At 47.0% G+C, this 22735-nt stretch overlaps 2 protein-coding genes across 5 annotated transcripts in view; both read right to left on the bottom strand.

The window, feature by feature from the left end:
* Positions 1-19114, bottom strand: part of smpd4 (sphingomyelin phosphodiesterase 4) — a 41128-nt gene extending 22014 nt beyond the window's left edge. For 2 of the 4 annotated variants that reach the window (XM_078421359.1, XM_078421362.1), the window contains exons 1-9: positions 19061-19114; positions 13582-13668; positions 12227-12417; positions 11558-11633; positions 6217-6325; positions 4704-4756; positions 3231-3382; positions 1265-1397; positions 443-514 (exon numbers count right to left, since the gene is read on the bottom strand). In XM_078421359.1, the coding sequence (XP_078277485.1) occupies positions 443-514; positions 1265-1397; positions 3231-3382; positions 4704-4756; positions 6217-6325; positions 11558-11633; positions 12227-12417; positions 13582-13668; positions 19061-19099 (912 nt within the window). In that variant the 5' untranslated portion in view covers positions 19100-19114. The remainder of the gene's footprint in view (positions 1-442; positions 515-1264; positions 1398-3230; positions 3383-4703; positions 4757-6216; positions 6326-11557; positions 11634-12226; positions 12418-13581; positions 13669-19060) is intronic. The other 2 variants (XM_078421360.1, XM_078421363.1) reach the window with 1 other exon arrangement.
* Positions 19115-20448: 1334 nt separating this feature from the next.
* Positions 20449-22735, bottom strand: part of LOC144605815 (leucine-rich repeat-containing protein 75B-like) — a 30092-nt gene continuing 27805 nt past the window's right edge. Inside the window, exon 4 of the mRNA XM_078421383.1 lies at positions 20449-22719. Coding sequence (XP_078277509.1) covers positions 21840-22719 — 880 coding nt within the window. The 3' untranslated portion in view covers positions 20449-21839. The remainder of the gene's footprint in view (positions 22720-22735) is intronic.

Here is a 22735-nt window from a genome sequence, read left to right as displayed (position 1 = left end):
GGGGAACCCTTGCCCAGCAATTGTACTCTCTCTTTAGACAGGGGAATTCTTCAGTGTAGTTAATGATGCTCGTGTAGCAGAAAGTGAAACACCCACCTGAACAAACAAAACACTTATCTGATCAAATTCACACATGGAAAGTGGGCAGATTGTAACCCTACAGCAAAATCAACAGGAAACATAAAATTTCCTATTCTACCAATGGTCAGTCATTAGAAATGGAACACCCCTTTAGAGCCTGAAACATAACTGTGTTTCACAAGAGCAGCAGAAGAGCAGATTAAAACAAAAATCAGGTGCTTGCAGATTAGTAAACTGATTTTAGCGACATAATCAAGCTCCACGAAGTCTGCTGAGTATAGAGACAAATGATAAGACACTAGCCAACACATTTCCTATCAAAAAAGTAAAGGGGAAACACTAAATAATTGAACATACATACCTTGATATGGGGAGACTGCATTTTTTGATACAGCTCCAAAGAATAATGGTGAAGCCACATTTCCATAAAGATCTGTAAAAAAAGTGATTGGTAAAGTTAGAGGTAGTTGAGGCAGGGACTAACCCAACATTTAAGAAACAGTTGGACAGATACATGGATTGGACAGGTTTGGATGGATATGGGCCAAACGCAGGCAGGTGGGACTAGTGTAGCTGGGACATGTTGTGCAAGTTGGGCCGAAGGGCCTGTTTTCACGCTGTATCACTCTATGACACTAAAACAACAAGAGGGAACTGTTCCTCTTGTGCCAGTATTCTAACTCCCACATTGCCCATCTGTCTAGTATATCAACCTGGCATTTCATCTACATATTTCCAAATCCAGGTCTTTGCTTTCAGTAATTCATCTGCAGATCATTATAAGTTTTCAACTCCTAATATTTTGGGGTGAAGTGAACTTTTCATTAAATTAAACATGATCATTCTTGGCAAGAATTTTCAAGCACAGTCAGGAGTATTTTGGTCAACAGTATCTAAGGAGGTACAGGTCACAAGCAGCTTTTGGTCAACTCCATCTCAGCAGTGGCCAACAACCTTTTCCCCTCGCTGTCCTTTCACTGCATCAGCCAGTCTCACTCACCCTGTTCACAGTGAAATTTTGCACGCGCACATATAGGTAGGGTAGACAGCCAGAATCTTGTTCCCAGGGTGGAAATGTCCACTACTGGAGGGTTGAAGCAGATTTTGCCTGGACTCTGCTGCTGCAACAATATCCAGCCGAGGAACGCACAAAAATCAACTCTTTCAGCTGCAGAGGTCTCACCTGAAGCAATGTTTCCGATCTCCATATTTCCTGTGCAGCTGGGTCTGTTGTTGCTGAGGGTTGGTGGGATATGTGCCGCTTCAGTAGGCTGGTGTGGGGCCCGCCGTAGGACGTGAAGGGGACACTCTGTGCTCTGTTGGGAGACAGAGCAGGAGGCATTAGAACATGCACTGTGCACAAACACTTTTTCCGTTAAAGGAATGAAAATTGAAAATTCAAGTATTCAATGTAAAGTATCCTGAGCAAGTGTCACTGACTACTAAACAGATGTTGACAAGCTCCCTCGCCCAGTAACTCCTTTCTCACATTGACTACCAATGCAGATGCTAGCTAAGATCAGTCATTCAATAAACCTACCCACCAGTTTGCTAATAGCAAGACATATTAATCCACATTCACTTTTGTCCCCTGGTTATTAATCATCTTGGGAGATGACAAGGATATTAAACAATTGATGAGGAAAAATACGAAGCATGAGAGTTATAGATAACGAATCAAGCATGTCTCTTGAGGAATATATTGGTATTGGTGTATTTTTGCCACATGTCTGAAGATAGTTTTGCAGGCTATCCAGATAAATCTAATCATAAATTAATTCAACAGGTAGTGCTAAGAGAGAAAGGGAATATAGTGCAGAGATAGAGAAAGTGCAGACAAAAAAAGAGCAAGGGCAGCAATGAGGTGTATTGGGAGATTGGGAATATATGAGAGGAGAAGGAAATTAGGGGCAAAAAGGGGCCATGACATATTTTAAGGAAAATCCCATGACATTATATGAACATCAGGAGCAAGAGGGTAGTCAGGGAAAAAGTGGGTCTCCTTACAGGATGTAGGCGAAACACATACTTCTCATCTGTATTCACCAAGGAGGCCATGGTGGATACTGAATTCAGGGAAGGGTATGTTGATAATCTGGACCATGTCAGTGTGAAGGACATGGAGATGTTAGATGTCAGAGTGTATAAGGATTGATAGATGAGATTGATGAGAATGCCTGATGAGATCTATCAAGAGGAAAGAAGAGAGGAGATTGTTGGGCCCCTGACAGAGAGTTTACCATCATTTTTAGCTGCAGGTGAGATACCAGAGGTCCGGAGGATAGCTAATGTTGTTCCTTTATTTTTAAAAGGGCAGTAGGGATAAATCAAGTAACTACTGAGCCTTACATCAGAGGTAGGGAAATTATTGGAGAAAATTCTAAGGGATGGGATTTTTGTACATTAGGAAAGCCAGGGGTTGATCAGGCATAGTCAGTAGACTTGGTAGGACGAAGAGTCTGTTGTATCACCCCATGACTATGTCCATCCAGTTGTTCTACCAATCACTTGGTAAACCATGACAAAGCATCATCTAATAGACTATATCTTTGCTGACGCTAATCTGGCACTCTCAGGCATTCTAACTCCATTCCCTGCCCCCTACCCACCCTGTCAATACACAAACCTGCAGACTTTGATAGGGCTAATCTAGCTAATTTCTCAGTAACCATCCCAAGCAAGTCCTTGATTAAATCAGCATTCAGTACAGGTGCTCCTTGACCTACGATGGGGATACGTTCCAATAAACCCATCGTAAATCGAAAATATCGTAAGTCGAAAATGCATTTAATACACTTGATCACGTGGCCGGAAGTGAGCTGCATTCGCTGCCGTTGCCCAGCTTTTGCACCATCATAGGAAATATCGTAAGGTAAATCATCGTAAGTCGGGGAGCATCTGTACATGCACATCAGTACATTTTTAATGTACGAAATGTAATCTCTATACTGAATAATAAATAGAAATTTAGTTGGAAAATTATTTGCATTTCTTCAATTATCAGCTTTTAAAACAGGGTGCACCAAAAATGCGCACACTTTATCTTTAACTTGAGCCGAGCCTAGCCCTGCCCGCTAGACAACAAATCAATGGTCTGAAATGCAAATAAAATTCAACGGTTACAGAAGTCAGAGGTGGAGCACACATACCTTGGCGTTGGAGGAGAGACAGTGCCACAGGCATTTATGAAAGGTGAAGGTGGCACATTCCCTTCAACTGGAAGGAAGTATTGCAGATACCGATCAACCACCACAAAATAGGCACTATCTGAAGTGCTGAAGAGGTGTCCCGGTGGGCAACTCTGTAACGAGAGATAACACCACCACTAGGAGATGCAAAATGCAAAACTCTAGCGCAGCCCGACTGTACGTAACAATCCACTGCCAGTTTTACACAAACAGGAGTTCATGAACCCAAATTCCGCAACTGAGGCAGAAAATCTGATAACCTTATCTCTGCAGTCTATAATTGCATTAGAAACCTTCACTGCTAAATACACATTAACATCAATGAAGCAATAATTAAAAACAAGCATATAAAGTGGAACTCTGATATAGCAAAACATCTCAAGGCACCATGCAACAGCTCTGCCCAAGACTGGTTTTATGGTGTCTCTTCATGGAGATTAAGAGGCAGAGCAGTTATGGAGCAACATCCGGAGCCTAGGGTCTTAGCAGCTGAACCCATGGCAGATCGAGGAAGACCAGAGTTGCACAAGGATTATAAGGAATTAGTAATACTTTAAAAATAACGTTGGGGATGTGGTCGTAGAGGGATTTAAAAATGAGGGTGAGAATTTTTAAGATCCAGGTCAGACTCAGACCCAGAAGTAATTCAGTCAGCATGAGGTAATGGGTGAAGATTTCATGGGCATTTTTGGATGACCTCAGGTTTGTGCGGAAGGGAAGAAACTAGGCAGAAAAAAAATGGAATATTCAAGTTTTTTTGATTGATTAAAAGATGCAGCATGGAAACAGGCTCTTTGGTCAATGGACTATCAATGGTCAATGGACTATCAATGGTCAATGGAATATCAATGGTCAATGGACTATCAATCAGCTGGTCACAATCGTTCTATGTTATCCTACTTTCGCATCCACTCTCAACACAAAAAGAGCAATTTACAGAACCAATTATCCTACAAACCTGCACATCTTTGAGATGCGGGAGGAAACCTGAGCACCCGGGGAAACCCCATGCAGACACAGGGAGAACGTGCAAGCTCCACACAGAGGCCAAAAATCGAACCAGGGTCTCTGGTGCAGTGAGGCAACAGCTCTACCAGCTGCAATGAGCATTAATGATGGCATGGATGCAGGTTTTAGCAACAGTAAATCAGAGGTTGGGATGAATCAAACAGAGTAGTGCTGGACACTGGGTGCAAAACAGCTCATGCCTACTTAGAATTTAAGGTCCATTTCCTTTTGTACACTTCTATTAATAATGTTGAATTGGAATGGAGATGCCTTATCTTTACAGGACAAGTTATAGACCGCATGTGACCAACATTTTTTAATCTTTAACACCTCTGAGAAAGGACGTGCCATCGGCTGGGGAAGAGTGAAGCACCCAGGCCACAATATATTTATCTGAACCATCACACAGCAGCAGTAGCTACTTACCCGTGGTGCAGTAAGGTGCATCGCCAAATTGAAGAAATAATATTCAAAGGGATCTTTTTGCAGGTTAAAGATAAAATAGATGTTTACTTTGCAAACAAAAGCCCTTTATCACAGCTTCCCCATCACCAGTTAATGTCTCAGCTGTTACAGAGCTATTGACAACACAATCAGCATATCAAAACAGCTCGAGTACTTCACACAGTATCTGTGCACACGCGTCATGCTTCTATTACTACATTTGATGGCGACAGCAAGCCAGCAGAATTGTATTTACTAAGTAGATTTTTTTTTTCCACAAATGCAATTTGATGCTTTATTTGTGTTAGGAGGCAACATGCCAGGCCAGTCTGATTACATTGTACATGTAGACATTTGAAGTTCCAAGAAAAGCAGTCGGGAAATCAAAGAACCATGTGGCCAATTCAAATACAGTTTCACACCAGTTGCTCTGGCGATTCAGCCTTCCTACTGGAGGGTGGAATAGAAACCAGAAGGTTCATACACACGTCAGAGGTGACAGCAAGTCGAGCGTTGTTGGAAAGTGTGTGTGGGATCTTTAGCTTCACATGTAGGGGCATGGAATATACCAAAGAATGTTAACTAGTCTGTTTCAGCATCACACTGCAGTGCTAGGCACTACACTTAAGGATGCCAAGACTGTAGGGTGCAGCAAGGATGTATTGTATTAGTATCAAGTATACAGAAGATGAACAGAGATAGTGTACAGAATTGGAACGGTTAAGGAGAGACCTTTTGAGAATCAACTCTCAAGAGTGTGACAAATATTACGGGCGATATTCTCCAAATCGGGCAGCATCTACGGAGGAAGGATGCTGACATTTCATGCATGGTATGTGGGACTGGGGGGAGGCATGAAGCAGGCCCAATAAGATGCCTGCATTCTCCCTCTGGAAGAGCAGTTCAACCTGTCTGATTTATTGCCCCAGTCTGTCAGCTTTTACATTTATTGTTACTGGTGCCAATTGACAGTTTCCAGATGTCACACATTTCCATGGCCAGCTCTTAGCAGCTCTCGTGCTTTGACTCCAGTATCATGACCACTAGGAAGCAGAATCTGCAGCTTTAGCATGAACGTTCCAAGCTCAGAACTCTACTGGCCTGAAATCCCCATCCGTGTTCACTTACACACACATTTTAAGTACTAACACCCCCACACAGTCATCTAACATTAATCACATTTTAAAACTCTATTAATAAGGTTTGTAGCAGTTATTCTCCTTTGCCAGCTCTGGATTGCAGTGGGAAGTTACTGCAAGTTAAAGCTCGAGACTTTACAGCTGGAAGATCCAGCAAGCTATCAGTGAACATTCGAATATACGGATTTCTCTCCAATAAAAATACAAACATTTATGAAAAAAAAATGTTGCGTATAGCAAAAGCACCAAGTGTATCGTTAATAAAAGTGCCTGGAGCCAACTATTCGCACTGAATAAATCCCAGGGCACTCAATGCTGAAGGCACTACTCAAATGTACAAGCTTGAGAGAGGATACTGAGTGAGAGGCTGAGGCTGGTCACCCCCGAGAGGGGAAACTGGAGCTTGTTATGATACAGTGGGAAATCTGGCAGGACACCTTCCTGGAGCGATGCCTTCACAGGACCCTGAGAATTCAAAAACAGACTCGGATTAGAAAACATTAAGATCCTCAGTCAAGCATCTGGCTTCACATAAACTTGCAACAAGAAAATTAATCACACATAGCTATCTTAAGCAGATACACATGGCAGGGTTCATTGCTGCAAAAATGACACAAAGTCAGCATTAGTCAAGAGATACCTGAAAATGAAGATGCTCTGAAACATGACAACTTTAGTGAAGTACTAGACCAAGTGGATCCATTGGCCCCAAACCTCTCCTACATTGGTGCAGCACCCTCTCCCCCACCTCCCTCCTCCCTCCTCCCCAGTCCCTCCTTTCCCCCCCCCCCCCTCACCTACCTCCCCTCCCCCCAACCCCCCCGCTCCCCTCCCCCCCCACTCCATCCCCCTCAACACCCCCTTATCCTCCCTCCTCCCCCCCTCCCTAGGAGATAGATTTAAACTTTAAAATGTGAATAACTCAAAATATAACACCGATTTCAATGAAACTTCTTCCATTGGCACCAAAGGGACGACAGTAAGGAGGGCCTAAAATTGTCACGCTATCGTGTACCGTTTTGGCTGTAGTTCCGGAACAAACAAACAAACGAGTTTTAGTATATAGATTTGCACTGACGATGCCAAAGCCTGTCAAGGCCACTGAGGGGCAACGGCAAGAGGCTACAAGACAGCTTCCAAGTGCTTTTCACGCCAATTGGCTGCAGTGGTTTGCGCTCATGCACATCACTGTTGATGTGCCAGATGAAATGACTCGGTATCATTGCCTATTTTGTTCCTAACAGTGAATGTCATTTTGGATAGATTGAGGAGCTCAAAGTTATGAGAATTCCATGTCAGCTTGACATTTTGTAAAGTCTGTTTAAGGTGCTGGGTAAAGTGATGATAGAGTGTGGAGAATAATAAAACGTATGTGTGGGAATTCTGAAATATTGACGCCATCCCCATGCACACCTTTTGTTATCCACTAGCCACTTCCATCCATATTTAGATGGAACTAAATATGACTCCACCATCTCTTGTACCATTCACTCCCTCCTACCTTCCCTCGCCATGTCCTCTGCAACTTATAAAACGTTCATCTCCTCTAGCCGCTCGATTTTTTTGACAAACCCAAGCCAGACAACTATAGCTTAGACATACATTATTGTATCAAGTAATGAACACTATTCTCATCAAATGTGATAGAGCTTTAAGAGGACTACAGGCTAGTGGATGAGAAAAACCCAGTAGACATTACTTATTTGGACTTGTGGAAGGTTTTTAATTGCCTCCGTCATCACAGAACACTGAAGGTGGGGCTAGTGTAGATGGGGCACCTTGGTCAGCATGGGCAAGCTGGGCCGAAGGGCCCGTTTCTTTGCTGTATGTCTGGACTGAGAATTGATTTCATACCCACGGGTAGAAGGTGGTGGTCAACGGACACAGTTCAACTGCACATTGTTTATCACTTGCTCCAAGTTAGACCGTGAGATCCAGCCTACATGCTGCGATACTTACGGAGCTGGCCCATTAGACTGATCTGGGCTCGAAGGTTCCTTTGTCACAGATGAGAGTGCAGCGATGTTGCTGCAACCTACGGCACATAGGCCACTGAGCTGGTCCATTTGACAAGTGCTCTCGGGCTTACTGTTCTTCACAATGTTTTGAAAAACTTTGAAGATTGATGTGGGAGAATTGTAACGGTTTAAAAAGGGACTCGACAATTTGGTTTCTTACGGTGTCACTTGGGATAAAGGATGACTTGCTTCTACTTCAGTTCCGTGTTTTTGAGCCGTTAATAAGGCCAAAGGGATTTGCTGAAGTTGCCACAGCGGGCCTGTAGCTGCTGGACAGGGCTGACAAGAGGGTCGTTTATGACGGGGGAGGGCTCCATCATGTATGCAGGGCTTCTTCCAATGCATGGACTCAAAGTTCTCAATACAATACAATACAATACAATATATCTTTATTGTCATTGTACCCAGGGGTACAACGAGATTGGGAATGCGCCTCCCATACGATGCAATAATCTAAGTAATTTAGACAACAGCAACCCAACGAAACGAAACAATTGTAACAGTTTTAGACAGGGTAAAGTGCAAGTTGGTCTATGCGTTGTGGCCATCCGGCTCAGCAGGACCGGTTCATAGCAGCTATGGCCCTGGGGATGAAGCTGTTCCTGAGTCTGGAGGTGCGGGCGTAGAAGGCCTTGTATCGTCTGCCCGATGGAAGGAGTTCGAACAGACTGTTGCAGGGGTGTGAAGAGTCTTTGTGGATGCTGGTGGCTTTTCTGAGGCATCGTGTGTTGTAGATGCCCTCCAAGTCTGGTAGCTGTGTTCCGATGGCCCTCTGAGCTCTATGGACTACCTGCTGTAGAGCTTTCCTTTCTGCCTCCGTGCAGCTGAGGTACCACACAGGGATGCCATGCGTTAGGATGCTCTCTATGGTGCAGCGGTAGAAGGTCGTCAGCAGTTGTTGGGGTAGACGAGACTTTTTCAGTGTTCTTAAGTAGAACAGTCTTTGTTGTGCCTTCTTGACCAGCGCAGCAGTGTTATTGGACCATGTTAGGTCCTCCGAAATGTGAGTGCCCAGAAACTTGAAGCTGGACACTCTCTCCACACTGTCCCCGTTGATAGAGATCTGGGCATATTCCACGTTATGTGACCTACGGAAGTTGATGATCAGCTCCTTGGTCTTGGTGGTATTTAGGGACAGGTTGTTATCCGAGCACCAGTCCGCCAGGTTCTGCACCTCCGCTCTATAGTTTGTTTCATCCCCGTTGGTGATAAGCCCGATCACCGTTGTGTCGTCTGCAAACTTGACAATGGCGTTGGTGTCGAATGCAGGAACACAGTCGTGTGTGAAGAGGGAGTAGAGCATGGGGCTCAGAACACAGCCCTGTGGTGTGCCGGTACTCAGGGTGATAGTGGAGGACAGGTGCGGGCCCATTCTCACTGCCTGCGGTCGTTCCAGCAGGAAGTCCAGGATCCAGTCACATAATGACGAGCTGAGGCCTAGCTGGTGGAGTTTGGTGATGAGCTTGGTGGGGATGACCGTGTTGAAGGCGGAGCGATAGTCTATGAATAGCATCCTCACGTACGTGCCCTGTCTCTCTAGGTGAGTCAGGACAGTGTGAAGAGCCAGAGAGATGGCGTCCTCTGTGGATCTATTTGCCCTGTATGCAAATTGATGTGGGTCCAGTGAGTCAGGGATGCTGGATTTGATGTGTGAGAGGACCAGCCTCTCAAAGCACTTCATGACTATCGGCATTAGGGCAACCGGGCGGTAGTCGTTCAGGTTGGAGATCTTTGCTTTTTTCGGCACCGGAACTATGATAGCCGACTTCAGGCACTTGGGGACCGTAGCCAGAGATAATGACAGGTTAAAGATCCTGGTGAATACCTCAGCCAGCTGTTCAGCGCAGTCCTTCAGTACCCTTCCTTGAACTCCATCCGGTCCTGCAGCCTTGCGTGGGTTGACCCTTTGCAGAGCGCGTTGTACCTCCTGTGTGCTCAGTTGCAAGACCTGTCCCACCGCCTCGGCTGGGGTTCTTTCACTCAAGGTGGTTTTGCCAGTTTCAAAGCGAGCAAAGGTGTTAAGCTCGTTGGTCAGTGCCATATCGCTGTGGGGGCAGGCAGGGCTGCTCTTGTAGCCAGTGATGTCCCTGACACCCTGCCACATGCTTCTGGTGTCCGTGGTGTTGAAGTGGTCTTCCACCCGTTGCCTGTGGGTGTCTTTGGCCCTTTTAATACCTTTGTTCAGGTTTGACCTGGCAACACTGTATGCTGAAGTGTCACCAGATTTAAAGGCATTGTTGCGTGCCCTCAGCAGGTTCTGTACCTCCTTGTTCATCCAGGGTTTCCGGTTTGGGAACATCTTTATCTCCTTGTCCTCCGTGACATTCTCCACACAGCAGTTGATGTAGGAGAGCACAGTGGATGCGTATTCCTCCAAGTCTACCTCTGAACCGTAGGTGGCCTGTTGTGCAAACAGGTCCAAGTCGGTGCGATCAAAGCAGTCCTGGAGTTGTAGGGTGGCATCCTCGGGCCATATTTTGACCGTCTTTATTGTGGGTTTGGTCTTGCGGATGAGGGGTTTGTATGCGGGCAGTAGAAACAGTGAGAGGTGATCGGATTGTCCCAGGGGTGGGCAGGGGAGAGCTCTGTAGGCGTCCTTTACATTGGTGTACACCTTATCCAGTGTGTTTGAGCCCCTAGTAGGGCACTGCACATGCTGATGGAATTTGTGGAGCGAGGCTCGTAGGTCGACCTGATTGAAGTCCCCTGCAACAATGAAGGCACCGTTGGGGTGGGCATCCTGCTGCTTACTGATGGCCGAGTGTAGCTGTGCTAGTGCTAGGTTAGCATTAGCCTGTGGGGGAATGTATACGGCCATGATGATGACCACCGTAAACTCCCGCGGCAGATAGAATGGCCTACATTTGAGCAGTAAGTACTCCAGGTCTGGGGAGCAGTAGCTCTCTATTGCGGAGTGGTTGGTGCACCAGTCATTGTTGATGTAGATGCAGAGCCCATCGCCCTTGCTCTTACCGGAGTCCTTTGTTCTATCAGCACGATGTAGTGAGCGGTTTGTTAGCTCCACAGCCCCGTCGGGGACCAACGCGTTGAGCCACGTCTCCGTGAAGATCAGCGTGCAGCAGTCTTTCAGGGATCGCTGGGTGTTGATCCACAGCCTTACCTCATCCAGCTTGTTGGAGAGTGACCGGACATTGGACATGAAGACATTGGACATTGGACATGAAGAGGGATCTGCCCATGTGCCTTCACTTGTGCCTACCTGGTAATTGGTGGAGGCTGAGTATTAGTGTAGCTTGGAAGCGGTCTCACCCAATCCTTTTTTGAAGATTAATTTCTCAGCTGTGAGCTTCGCTGCAAAGATGACCTGTCCTGAACTCCTGCCATCCCTGTGCTGATGGAGCTACAATGACACATGGGAGGAGGAGGTGATGAAAGATCACGCAAGGTTTATTCAAGTAGAATTTCGAACAACTGCCTGAAACTAGGAATCACTGCACAGATTTACCTTATGGTTGCGGCAGCAATGATCAGCTGGCTTAGCATAACTCTGGAAATTATTGGTCCTCAGAATTAAATCACCAACTGCAACTGCTCATTCTGTAAACAAAATACTTCCTCGATAGGTTACAAGGTATATGTGTGAAATGTACAGCATACCCTTTAACCTTGGTCATGGAATAATTCATCACAATCATTCAATGTTGTTTCCCATACTTACAGGAAGATACGAGATGGGGAATTCATACTTATAATCTTCAGCCTGCAGTTTATAAACCAACCTCATCATTGGGCCACTGTCAAACACAGGAAAATTACACTTTCGTTTCATGTCAAAAGACAGTTAGCAGAGAATAAAGCATGAAAGCAGTCAGATTTATGTAATGTCTTTCACAACCTCAGGATTCCTGGAGAGGCCAAAAAATTTAAGATTTCAGCAGATGCTGGAAATCGGAAATAAAAACAGAAAATTCTGGAAACAGGTTAAGCCATAACTGTGGGAAGAGAAGCAGGGCTAATATTTTGGGTCTTTAAAGACCCATTGTCTTTATCCTGTTATGCATCAGAATGGCAAAGGTAAACGGAACAAGAACGCCAGGCACAGGATCTTTGATCACACCCCTGAACCCAAGGGAGATTAACTCTATCACATTATCTTATTTTACACAGGATCCTTACATCCATTAAATATAAAGACCTAAATTGTGCAGTGTTTCCTTATCAGTATGATATATACTGCTCATTTAATCCTCTGGTCACATTCAGCAAAATGCCGTGGTGGGCTGTGTGTAAAGTGGCAGGCGAATCTTGCTACTTTAGATTCCCAGGACCAAGTTGGCAGCAATGTTGTACTCCACCCTCCCCGTTCTAATAGAAATAACCACCTTACCTGGGATCCAAGAACTCCACCACAGCTGCATAATCAGTTGGAGTGTTTCGGCCCTGCAAATATCGCAAGTTCCAACCCACAGCAGGCCCATCATGGGTCCCAAAGACCGTCTCCATTAGCCAAGGGAAAACAAAATGGAGCTCCTGGAAAAGATGTGAAACAAAAGGCAGGCTCACAGCATGCCTCAACAACTACACACAACAATAAAGATTAAATTAAAACAGCCTGGATAGTGGATGTGGAGAGGTGGTTTCCGCAAGTGAGAGAGTCTAGAATAAAAGGACGTACCTTTACAAAGAAGATGAGGACTCTCCCAACATTTAAGAAACAGTTAGACAAGTACATGGGTAGGATTGGTTTGGAGGGATATGGGCCAAACGTCAGCAGGTGGGACTAGTGTAGCTGGGACATGTTGGCCAGTGTGGGCAAGTTGGGCTGAAGGGCCTGTCTCCACACGGTATCACTCTATGATTCTATGAGGAGGAATTTCTTTAGCCAGAGGGGGGGTGAATCTGCGGAATTATTGCCACAGATGGCTGTGAAAGCCGTCTTTGGGTATTTTTAAGGTGGAGATTAACAGGTTCTTGGATTAGTAAGGGTGTCAAAGGTTACAGGGAGAATGCAGGAGAATGGAGTTGAGAGGGAAAGATAGATCAGCCACGATTAAATGGTGGAGTAGACTCAATTGACCTAATTCTGTTGCCATGACTTACAAATATTAATTTAAAATGTTCCCTAGATGGCCTGTACACACATCCAATTGTGTATTAGGTCATGCTGTTAGTTCTCAAGGCTAACAGCAGGTAGATGGCGGGGAACTTCTTCCACTGGTGGAAGGTTCAACAATGAGGGGACATAGATACAGGGTAAGGGGAGGGAGGTTTCGGGGGGATGTGAGAAAGAACTTTTTCACCCAGAGGGTGGTTGGAGTCTGGAACTCACTGCCTGGGGTGGTGGTGGAGGCAGGAACACTCACAACGTTTAAGAGGCATTTGGATGGGCACTTGAAATGCTACAACATTCAGGGCTACGGTCCAAATGCGGGAAAATGGGATTAAAATTAGACTGTGTTTGGTAACGGGCGGCGCGGACACGATGGGCCGAAGGGCCTCTTTCTGTGCTGTAGGACTCTATGACTCTATGACACTAAAAGGATTCAAAGGCAATGAAAACAAGGACCAAGGATCAGGCCAACTCCATCCCTATGGTTGAGCTGGCCTCGCACGAGGATCACAGGAAGGATGACTACTTGGACCCAGTGAAAGGTAAGATTATTGAAAACTAGCACTAAAGGAAAGGGAAAAAGCGAGGATTAGCAGGCCAAAAGAGACCAAACAAACACAACCATTTAGTACCTTGGCAGAGTAGTCTTCTATCACCTTGGATAAGTCCAAGCATCTCTGATATAGAGTCTTGCACGCACTATCTGCTTTAAGAAGTGCCTGTAAAAGATAATGCTTTTATTCCTTCAATTCATTCCTACATTGCCTGAGGGGAGATCTGATAGAAATAGACACAATTAGGAGAGGCATCGATAGGGTAGACAGTCAGAACGTTTTTCTCAGGGTGGAGATTTCAAATAGCAAAAGGCATAGCTTTAAGGTCAGAGGGATAAAAAAATTAAAGGAAATGCGCTGGGCAATTTATTTTTTAAACACAGAGAATCGAGGGTGCCTGGAATGCACTTCCAGGGGTGGTGGTGGAAGAAGATACCATAGTAGCATTTATGAGGATTTTAGGTAGGCATGTGAAATATGCATGGAATAGAGGTTCTTGTGGGCATGAGGAATTAGTTTAAGTAGGCATTGTATTCAGCACAATGGGGTTGTTCTTGTGCTGTACTTTTCTAATGTTCCAAACTCTACCAAACAATTGAGGGAAGTGTACAGAAGTAAATGAAAGGTTTGGATTCTGCAGATCATAATACTTTAAAATCTGCTAAAGCCAGAGGAAATTGTAATGGGGCTCATAATTGAGAACAATGACAACTCCAGTTTAGAAAGTACCTTTAGTTAGAAAGTGTGTCCCAAGGACTATCTCAGGAGAATTTACTAAAAACACCAAGCCTTAGTATGGCATAATAGGGGCCATTACCAAATCTTAATCAAAGTGGAAGGTTTTAAGTAGTGTCTTCAGGGAGAAATATTAGGTAGTGAGATTTAAAGAAAGAATTCCAGATGTGTAGGTTCATGGTAGCGCAAATTGTGTCAAGGACACTCTAGATCCAGAATTAAGGGAGCAAATGATATCTCAGAGGGTTGCAAGATTGAAGAAATTATAGGAAGGGTCAAGGGCACGAAGAGATGTGAAAGCTCGGACAAGTCTTTTTCTAAAATAAGATTTGTCGAATAGGGAACCAATCACAAGGTCAACATGCACAAGGCTGATAGGTCACAAGTTGGGACTCGCACCAATAATTACACATCAGAAGAGACCACTCTTTCCTCAGAATTAATCGCATCTTTCGTTATTTATCCAACTCGCTGTTGAAACTGGTTTCCTTTTGGGTTCTTTTGTATTTCCCTGTCCACAGGAAATCATTTTCACTTTATTTACTCAACCAGAACTCCTCAAATTTTGAGGATTCATTTTAAATCTCCTTGACTTCTGCTCCAAAATCAATAATCCCAGTTTCTCTAGGAGTCCAGGTACAATTCTGATAAATTCCTCTGCATACTTTCAAAACACTTGCTATTCTACTTATTTGGATACAAGTTAAATAGCCAATGATTTATGAGGGTTTATCTTTTAACTTTAGTGTTACATCTGACTTCACGAATGGTTCCATTTCAGCAGGATTAGTAAATCACAAACTCGTGTTGTAGGGACACAGGCACAGCACCTTGGCTGACAAGACAACGTGGGGAAGGATAGTCTGCACAGAAGGGACAATTTTCAGAGAAATCTTTAACCAAAGTCTGCCTGCTCCCTCAGGCCAACATGAGATGAAGAAAAAGCACTATTTATATTGGAAGAGAGTTATCATGTCACATGGACAACATCATAAAAACAAACTAGCTGCACATCATCACATTTTCACCTGTACAGATTCTGCCCATGTTAGTTATATTAATATGTGTGTGTGTGTGTGTGTGTGTGTGTGTGTGTTTGGGAGTAAGGCAGCAGGTAAGCATTAGCAACCAATTTACATATAGGTGGTATAAGAAAATAACTGCAGATGCTGGTACAAATCGAAGGTATTTATTCACAAAATGCTGGAGTAACTCAGCAGGTCAGGCAGCATCTCGGGAGAGAAGGAATGGGTGACGTTTCGGGTCGAGACCCTTCTTCAGATTGATGTCAGGGGGGCGGGACAAAGGAAGGATATAGGTGGAGACAGGAAGATAGAGGGAGATCTGGGAAGGAGGAGAGGAAGAGAGGGACAGAGGAACTATCTAAAGGTGAGGATGCACATGTCTCAGAATCATGTACACGTGGAAAAAAAACATCCAGCCCTGGTAATTAAATCCTGGACATGGCAATGGTTCTGGGGCATGGGTCCCTGTCTGAGACAAGAGTGTTAATAGTAGAGAGCTGATTCATGTGGGATGCCAGTCTGTGATGTACAGATACAACATATAACTTGAGAGCAGGAGACAGTTCCATCAGCCTCAACCTCATTGAAGATCAGTCCCCCTCTACCCCAATGACCTTTTATCTCTTTCTCATCCAGAATCTATCCATCCCCACTTTAAAATGTTCCAAAATGTATGGGCTTTAAAAAGATTCACACCCTTTGAGGGAACAAAAAAAAAGTTTTAGATTCTCCACAGGAGATCCCTCTCCACATCCACTCTGACCAAAGCCCTCAGGTTCAGACGTTTAAATCAACTGCCCCCGACACACTGAAACATCACCAGCTCAGCCGTGCCAACCATCATTCACGTCCCGGGACTGGTCCTCCAAGCCCTCCTTCGCCCAGGGACAGCCCGCCGCACCCCCACCCATTGTCAACCCGAGTCACAAAACCTAGTACAACTCAGGAACAGGCCCTTCGGCCACAATGTCTGTGCTGAACATGTCAAGTAAAACTAATATCCTCTGGCAATTTGAGAATTGCATCCCTCCATTCCCTCTTAAATGCCACTATCATATCTGCCTCCACTGCAATTTATTTCAACTTTGCCCCACTCACCTGGTGTAACTAGGAAAATTGACAGGGGAGAGTCAGTGGATGTGGTGTACCTCGACTTTCAGAAAGCCTTCGACAAGGTCCCACATAGATTAGTGGGCAAAATTAGAGCACATGGTATTGGGGGTAGGGTACTGACATGGATAGAAAATTGGTTGACAGACAGAAAGCAAAGAGTGGGGATAAATGGGTCCCTTTCGGAATGGCAGGCAGTGACCAGTGGGGTACCGCAAGGTTCGGTGCTGGGACCCCAGCTATTTACGATATACATTAATGACTTAGATGAAGGGATTAAAAGTACCATTAGCAAATTTGCAGATGATACTAAGCTGGGGGGTAGTGTGAATTGTGAGGAAGATGCAATAAGGCTGCAGGGTAACTTGGACAGGTTGTGTGAGTGGGCGGATACATGGCAGATGCAGTTTAATGTAGATAAGTGTGAGGTTATTCACTTTGGAAGTAAGAATAGAAAGGCAGATTATTATCTGAATGGTGTCAAGTTAGGAAGAGGGGATGTTCAACGAGATCTGGGTGTCCTAGTGCATCAGTCACTGAAAGGAAGCATGCAGGTACAGCAGGCAGTGAAGAAAGCCAATGGAATGTTGGCCTTCGTAACAAGAGGAGTTGAGTATAGGAGCAAAGAGGTCCTTCTACAGTTGTACCGGGCCCTGGTGAGACCGCACCTGGAGTACTGTGTGCAGTTTTGGTCTCCAAATTTGAGGAAGGATATTCTTGCTATTGAGGGCGTGCAGCGTAGGTTCACTAGGTTGATTCCCGGAATGGCGGGACTGTCGTATGTTGAAAGGCTGGAGCAATTAGGCTTGTATACAATGGAATTTAGAAGGATGAGGGGGGGATCTTATTGAAACATATAAGATAATTAGGGGATTGGACACACTAGAGGCAGGAAACATGTTCCCAATGTTGGGGGAGTCCAGAACAAGGGGCCACAGTTTAAGAATAAGGGGTAGGCCATTTAGAACGGAGATGAGGAAGAACTTTTTCAGTCAGAGAGTGGTGAAGGTGTGGAATTCTCTGCCTCAGAAGGCAGTGGAGCCCAGTTCGTTGGATGCTTTCAAAAGAGAGCTGGATAGAGCTTTTAAGGATAGCGGAGTGAGGGGGTATGGGGAGAAGGCAGGAACGGGGTACTGATTGAGAGTGATCAGCCATGATCGCATTGAATGGCGGTGCTGGCTCGAAGGGCTGAATGGCCTACTCCTGCACCTATTGTCTATTGACCGAGATGAGAAAACATTTCTTCACACAGAGAGTGGTGAATCTGTGGAATTCTCTGCCACAGAAGGTAGTTGAGGCCAGTTCATTGGCTATATTTAAGAGGGAGTTAGATGTGGCCCTTGTGGCTAAAGGGATCAGGGGGTATGGAGAGAAGGCAGGTACGGGATACTGAGTTGGATGATCAGCCATGATCATATTGAATGGCGGTGCAGGCTCAAAGGGCCGAATGGCCTACTCCTGCACCTATTTTCTATGTTTCTATGTTTCACCTTAAAGCTATAGCCTCTAGTATTCAATATTTCCTCATGGGAAAAAAGTGCAGACTGTCTATGCCTCTCATAATTGTACATACTTCTATCTCTTCTCAACCTCTGACACTCCAGAGAAAACAATCTAAGTTTGTCCAACATACCATATGCCTTTTTTTCCCCATTCTATCTACTTGTATTGTCATTTTCAGTAAGCTATGGCCTTGGACCTCAAGATCCGTCTGTACATCAACACTGTTAAGGGTCTTCCCATTAACTTTATACTTTCCTATTCCCTTTGACCTCATAAAATGCATCGCCTCAGACTTGCCTGGATTAAACTCCATCTACCTCTTATCTGCCCATTTCTGCAATTGATCAGCATTCCACTGGATCCTTTGACAGACTTCCTGATTGTTTGCAACTCCACCAACTTTGATATTGTCTGCAGACTTACCAACCACCTCATCTATATTTACTTCCAAGTTGTTTATATATATCACAAACAAGAGATCCCAGCTCAGATCCCTGCAAAACATCACTGGTCACAGACCTCCAGCCAGAATAACACCATTCCACCACTACGAATAAAACAGTTCTGAATTCTGAATCCAAATGACCAACTCTCTGTTAATCCCATGAAATAAAATAGATTATTTTACCTCAGGGGACTTTATCAAATGCTTTAATAAAATCCATGTGAACAACATCCACTGTACTGCCTTCATCACTCATTATCACCTCCTCAAATCTCAGTAAAGTTCGTAAAACATGACCTGCCAGACAAAGCTATGCTGACTGCCCCTAATTAGCCCATTCCCTTCCAAATGCAACTAGATCCGATCCCAAAAAATCCTTTCCAAGGCAGAATCTTCGCCAGCCTCTCCCCATCTCATGTGTGCGGAAAACCACTCACCACACTGACAACAAGGAAGCCAACACTGCTGCACCTCCATGTTTGCAGTGTGCGGGGGAGAGAGGTCGGAGGGTGGTGGCAGGGGTGGTCAGAGGATAATGGCTGGGGCGGTCGGAGGCTGCAAGGTCCGGGGATTAAGGGCAGGGTCCGGGAGTTTAGTGCGGGGGTCCGGGAGTTTAGTGCGGGGGTCCGTGGCTTAAGGGCTGGTTCGGGGGTTAAGTGCGGGAGTGCGGGGGTCCGGGGTTTAAGGGCTGGGACCGAGGGTTAAGTGTGGGCTCCGCTGCCCCGGCATCCGCACTCACCAGCAGGTAACTGGGCTGCTGCAGAGGCAGAGCCGACATGATTTCCACCGCGCTCCCGCTTCAATCTCTCGCGTCATCAGCCCGCGCCGGCGACAAGGTCAGCGGGAGAGGTCGGGATTGGAGGAGGCGGAATGAGAGCCCTGCTCTGAATGGACAGAATGGGGGAGGACACATGAAACGGAGATGCTGATTGGAGGTTGGGGAAGAGGCGGGGCTACCGGCTGAGGGCTTGGCCACGTGTGTAGGGCGGGGCTACGTGTTGAAGGCGGGGCTGCGGGTTGAGGGAGGGGCTACACGATGGGGGCGGGGTATCGGCTGAGGGCGGGGCTACAGGTTGAGGGTGGGGCTTCGATTTGTGGGCGGGGCTATGGGTTAAGGGCGGGGCTACGGGTTGGGGCGGGGCTACATGCTGGGGCCGGGCTACGTGTTGAGGGCGGGGCTACGGATTGGGGGCGGGGTTACACGATGAGGGCGGGGCTGTGGGTTGGGGCGGGGCTTCATGCTGGGGGCGGGGCTACATGTTGAGGGCGTGGTTCCAGGTTGAGGGCGTGGCTATAGGTTGAGGGCGGGGCTACATGTTGAGGGCGGGGCTGCGTGTTGGGGGCGGGGCTACGTGCTGGGGGCGGGGCTACATGTTGAGGGTGGCGGTGATGGGAAGCCAGACACGGGACCTTGTGGGGTGAGACAGAGGGGTGTGGGGACAGGTGTGGGCACCGTTCATACAGTGTGTAACTGCAGAGAAGTCCTTGTTCCACATCGGACTCAGCAAAAGGTTCTCGGCTTGGGAAGAGCTGGGATCCTCTTCTGGGCCCTGTCACCTCCCCATGGTTGGTACTTGGCTTGGTCACCTGGAGGATCAGTCACAAAATGTTAACTTGAACCATCAGGCCTGTCACCCCAAACTCCATCATGCTAGCCCTAACGTACCCCTGGAATCATCTATTCAATGAAACTCCCTCTCCCCTCCTCCCTGAAGCTGTTAGTCTCACATCCCGTCCCACCCATCCCGTCTCACTCTGTCTCCCTTAAATCCACAATCCCACCTCCCATTCTCACATCTCTCCCTGGCCACCTTCCACTGAAACTGCTGGTACCACCACCTGCAATGAATCTGTTCCCACCCCCCCCCCCCCCTCTCCCCCTCCCCTCTACCTGCTGATGCCCCCCATCCCCATCCCTCTCCCCAATTCCAAGCTGCTGATCCTGACCCACTGCCCACTGGACTGACTGGACCTGTGCCCCCCTGACCCAGGCCCGGACTTGCTGAGTCCCAAGCTGCCAGAGGTTTCTCTGCTTGGCCCCACTGCCTCCAGCCCATCATTGCAGTAAAAGCCTCTGAGAGGTTTTCAGACGAGGAGCAATGAGACCAGAACCTTGGATATTGGATTAGTCAAGAGTTTATTTGTCAATTGTGTCAGATAGAAACCAGAACAATTAAATTCTTACAGCTGCAGCTTCACAGGTACATTAACCGCAAAAAACACAACAATAAATATGCAATAAATTATCGGTTACTCTAAAGTAAACTAGACATGGCAGTGCAAACGGTCGACCCTGGAAATTCAAAGCAGATCCCAGGCTGACCTCCCGGAATTGTACAGAGGGAGTGCCACACAGTCAGAGGATCTGTCCCTCAATGAGATATTAACCCGTGTTTGGCTGGCCCACAGTGGGATGGTACAATGTTGGGGTCACACCTGCACAGAACCCCCAGGAAGGGTTTATCAGCCTCGCTATTTCCGACCTGCCCAACCCAAAACCCGACACAAGAGGATCGAAACACTGACCACATCATCAGGAACTCTGTGTCACAAAGGTGGCCTCTGAACATTCAAACCTAAACTTTAAGTGAAGAGAATTGCACACAGTTGTTTAAAATACACGATAAAATAAATAAATAAATGTGGACAAAGCGTACAGTGGGGACTGGTCTGGCCAAGGGCACTAGTGAGGTGTGGCTGCATGGAGTGTGTATACGTGTTGAAACCCAGAACTGGGCTGACCACTACATATCCCCATCTCTCACTATCGTGGGTACCAGAAATCGGAAACAACAAGCTAAAGGTGCTGGTGATGCTTGGCTGATGATCTCGACCTCAAAGTGCAGGAGGCGGGAATCACTGCCACGGGTATCGGACTCTACCCCACTGGGCAAGAAGGGATACCGGTTACACAACAGAGTGGGAGCAGAGAACACATCTGGGTGAACACAGCTGTTAGTACACATAAGCACGCACACACACTCACATGCACAGACCGGAGACATTCACACCCGCTGGTTCCACCACGAGTAAGGGTGCATCCCCTCCTTCCACACAACAGGCCTACAGTGCCCAGCCCATTGGGTCATCCTTGCATCTGCTCCTTCTTGTAGTTTCCAAAGCCGCATACAAGGGAGTGTCTGGGTAGGGTGCAGAGGGAAGCAGATTCCTGTTTAAATTTGTGCCCGACCCAAATCCTACTTCAGCTCACGGCCCTGCTGTTTTTAGACCTTGGCAAGACTTTTAATCAAAGTCAACATCTGTTTCTTTTTTTAAAGAGAGCCGATGGAATCGGCCATTAAAAAAGGAATTTCTTCTGCTTAGTGTCAGTGACCTAACCCTGCTCGAAGGAGATCCATTACTGAGACGAGCTTCACTCCGACAATGGGGGAGGGGGGGGAAATATGGGAGCTTGGACAGGCAATGGCAGCTTGGTGGGCCAGGACGATCCAGAGTTTCAGTGTCCTCGATCCCGACGTGTTTCTCCAAGAGCCTTGTCTGAGCACAACGTGCCCCAGTCACCTCTGGCAGTATTGCTGAGCTCCAGCTTCCCTCTGTAGTACCTGCCAGTGGTTGGCATCTTCCTCTCCGGACTGGGTACCCTCGCCCGGCACTGCCCCTTGACATTGGCTGACCACCGAGTCCTCCTCTTGGGATTGGGTAATCTCACTCGGCCCCGCCTCCCGGGATTGGCCAACTCCCAGCCCCACCTCCCGGGATTGGCTGATCTCGCCCGACCCCACCTCCCGGGATTGGCTGATCTCGCCCGACCCGAACTCTCGGGATTGGTTGACCACCGAGTCCTCCTCTTGGGGTTGGGTAATCTCATCCGGCCCCGCCTCCCGGGATTGGCCAACCCCTGGCTCTTCTCTAGATTGGGCGACCCCTCCTGGCTCTTCCTCTTGTGATTGGGTGACCCCCGTCCCTTGCTCCCGGCATGGGGCGGCCCCCGGCTCCACCTCGTGCTCGGCGGCCTGGCCCTCGCTGTGCTCCTGGATGGTGGGCAGGGCCCCCTGCAGACTGCAGCGCCGCCTTAGCCCCACCAGCAGCGGCTGTGGCATGGAGCAGATGTCCGTGTTGTTGCCCAGGTCCACCCAGGACAGCGCGGGGAACACGTTGGGCTCCTTCATCATCTCTGTCATGTCCTTGAGGATGAGCCTGGTCAGCCGGTTTCCGTTCAGAGCCAGGTTGGTGAGCCTGGGCAGGGATGCCAGGAAGGGCAGCAGGAACTGCAGGTTGCCATCCGTCATCTCGGTGAAGCTCAGGTCAATGGAGGTGAGGCGTTCCCTCTGGAGCTGCAAGTGGTAGGCCACGCGCTGCACATCCCTGGGTGGGAGCGGCATTCCTGACAGATCCAAGGAGTCGTCGGCTATTTTCTTCTGCAGCGCAGATTTTAAGCTGCAAGGAAAAAAGA

This window comes from Rhinoraja longicauda, chromosome 25 (assembly GCF_053455715.1).
Source record: "Rhinoraja longicauda isolate Sanriku21f chromosome 25, sRhiLon1.1, whole genome shotgun sequence".
NCBI lineage: Eukaryota > Metazoa > Chordata > Chondrichthyes > Rajiformes > Arhynchobatidae > Rhinoraja > Rhinoraja longicauda.
Note: the sequence above shows the minus strand (reverse complement) of the source record. Positions and strands in the feature narration are given on the sequence as shown.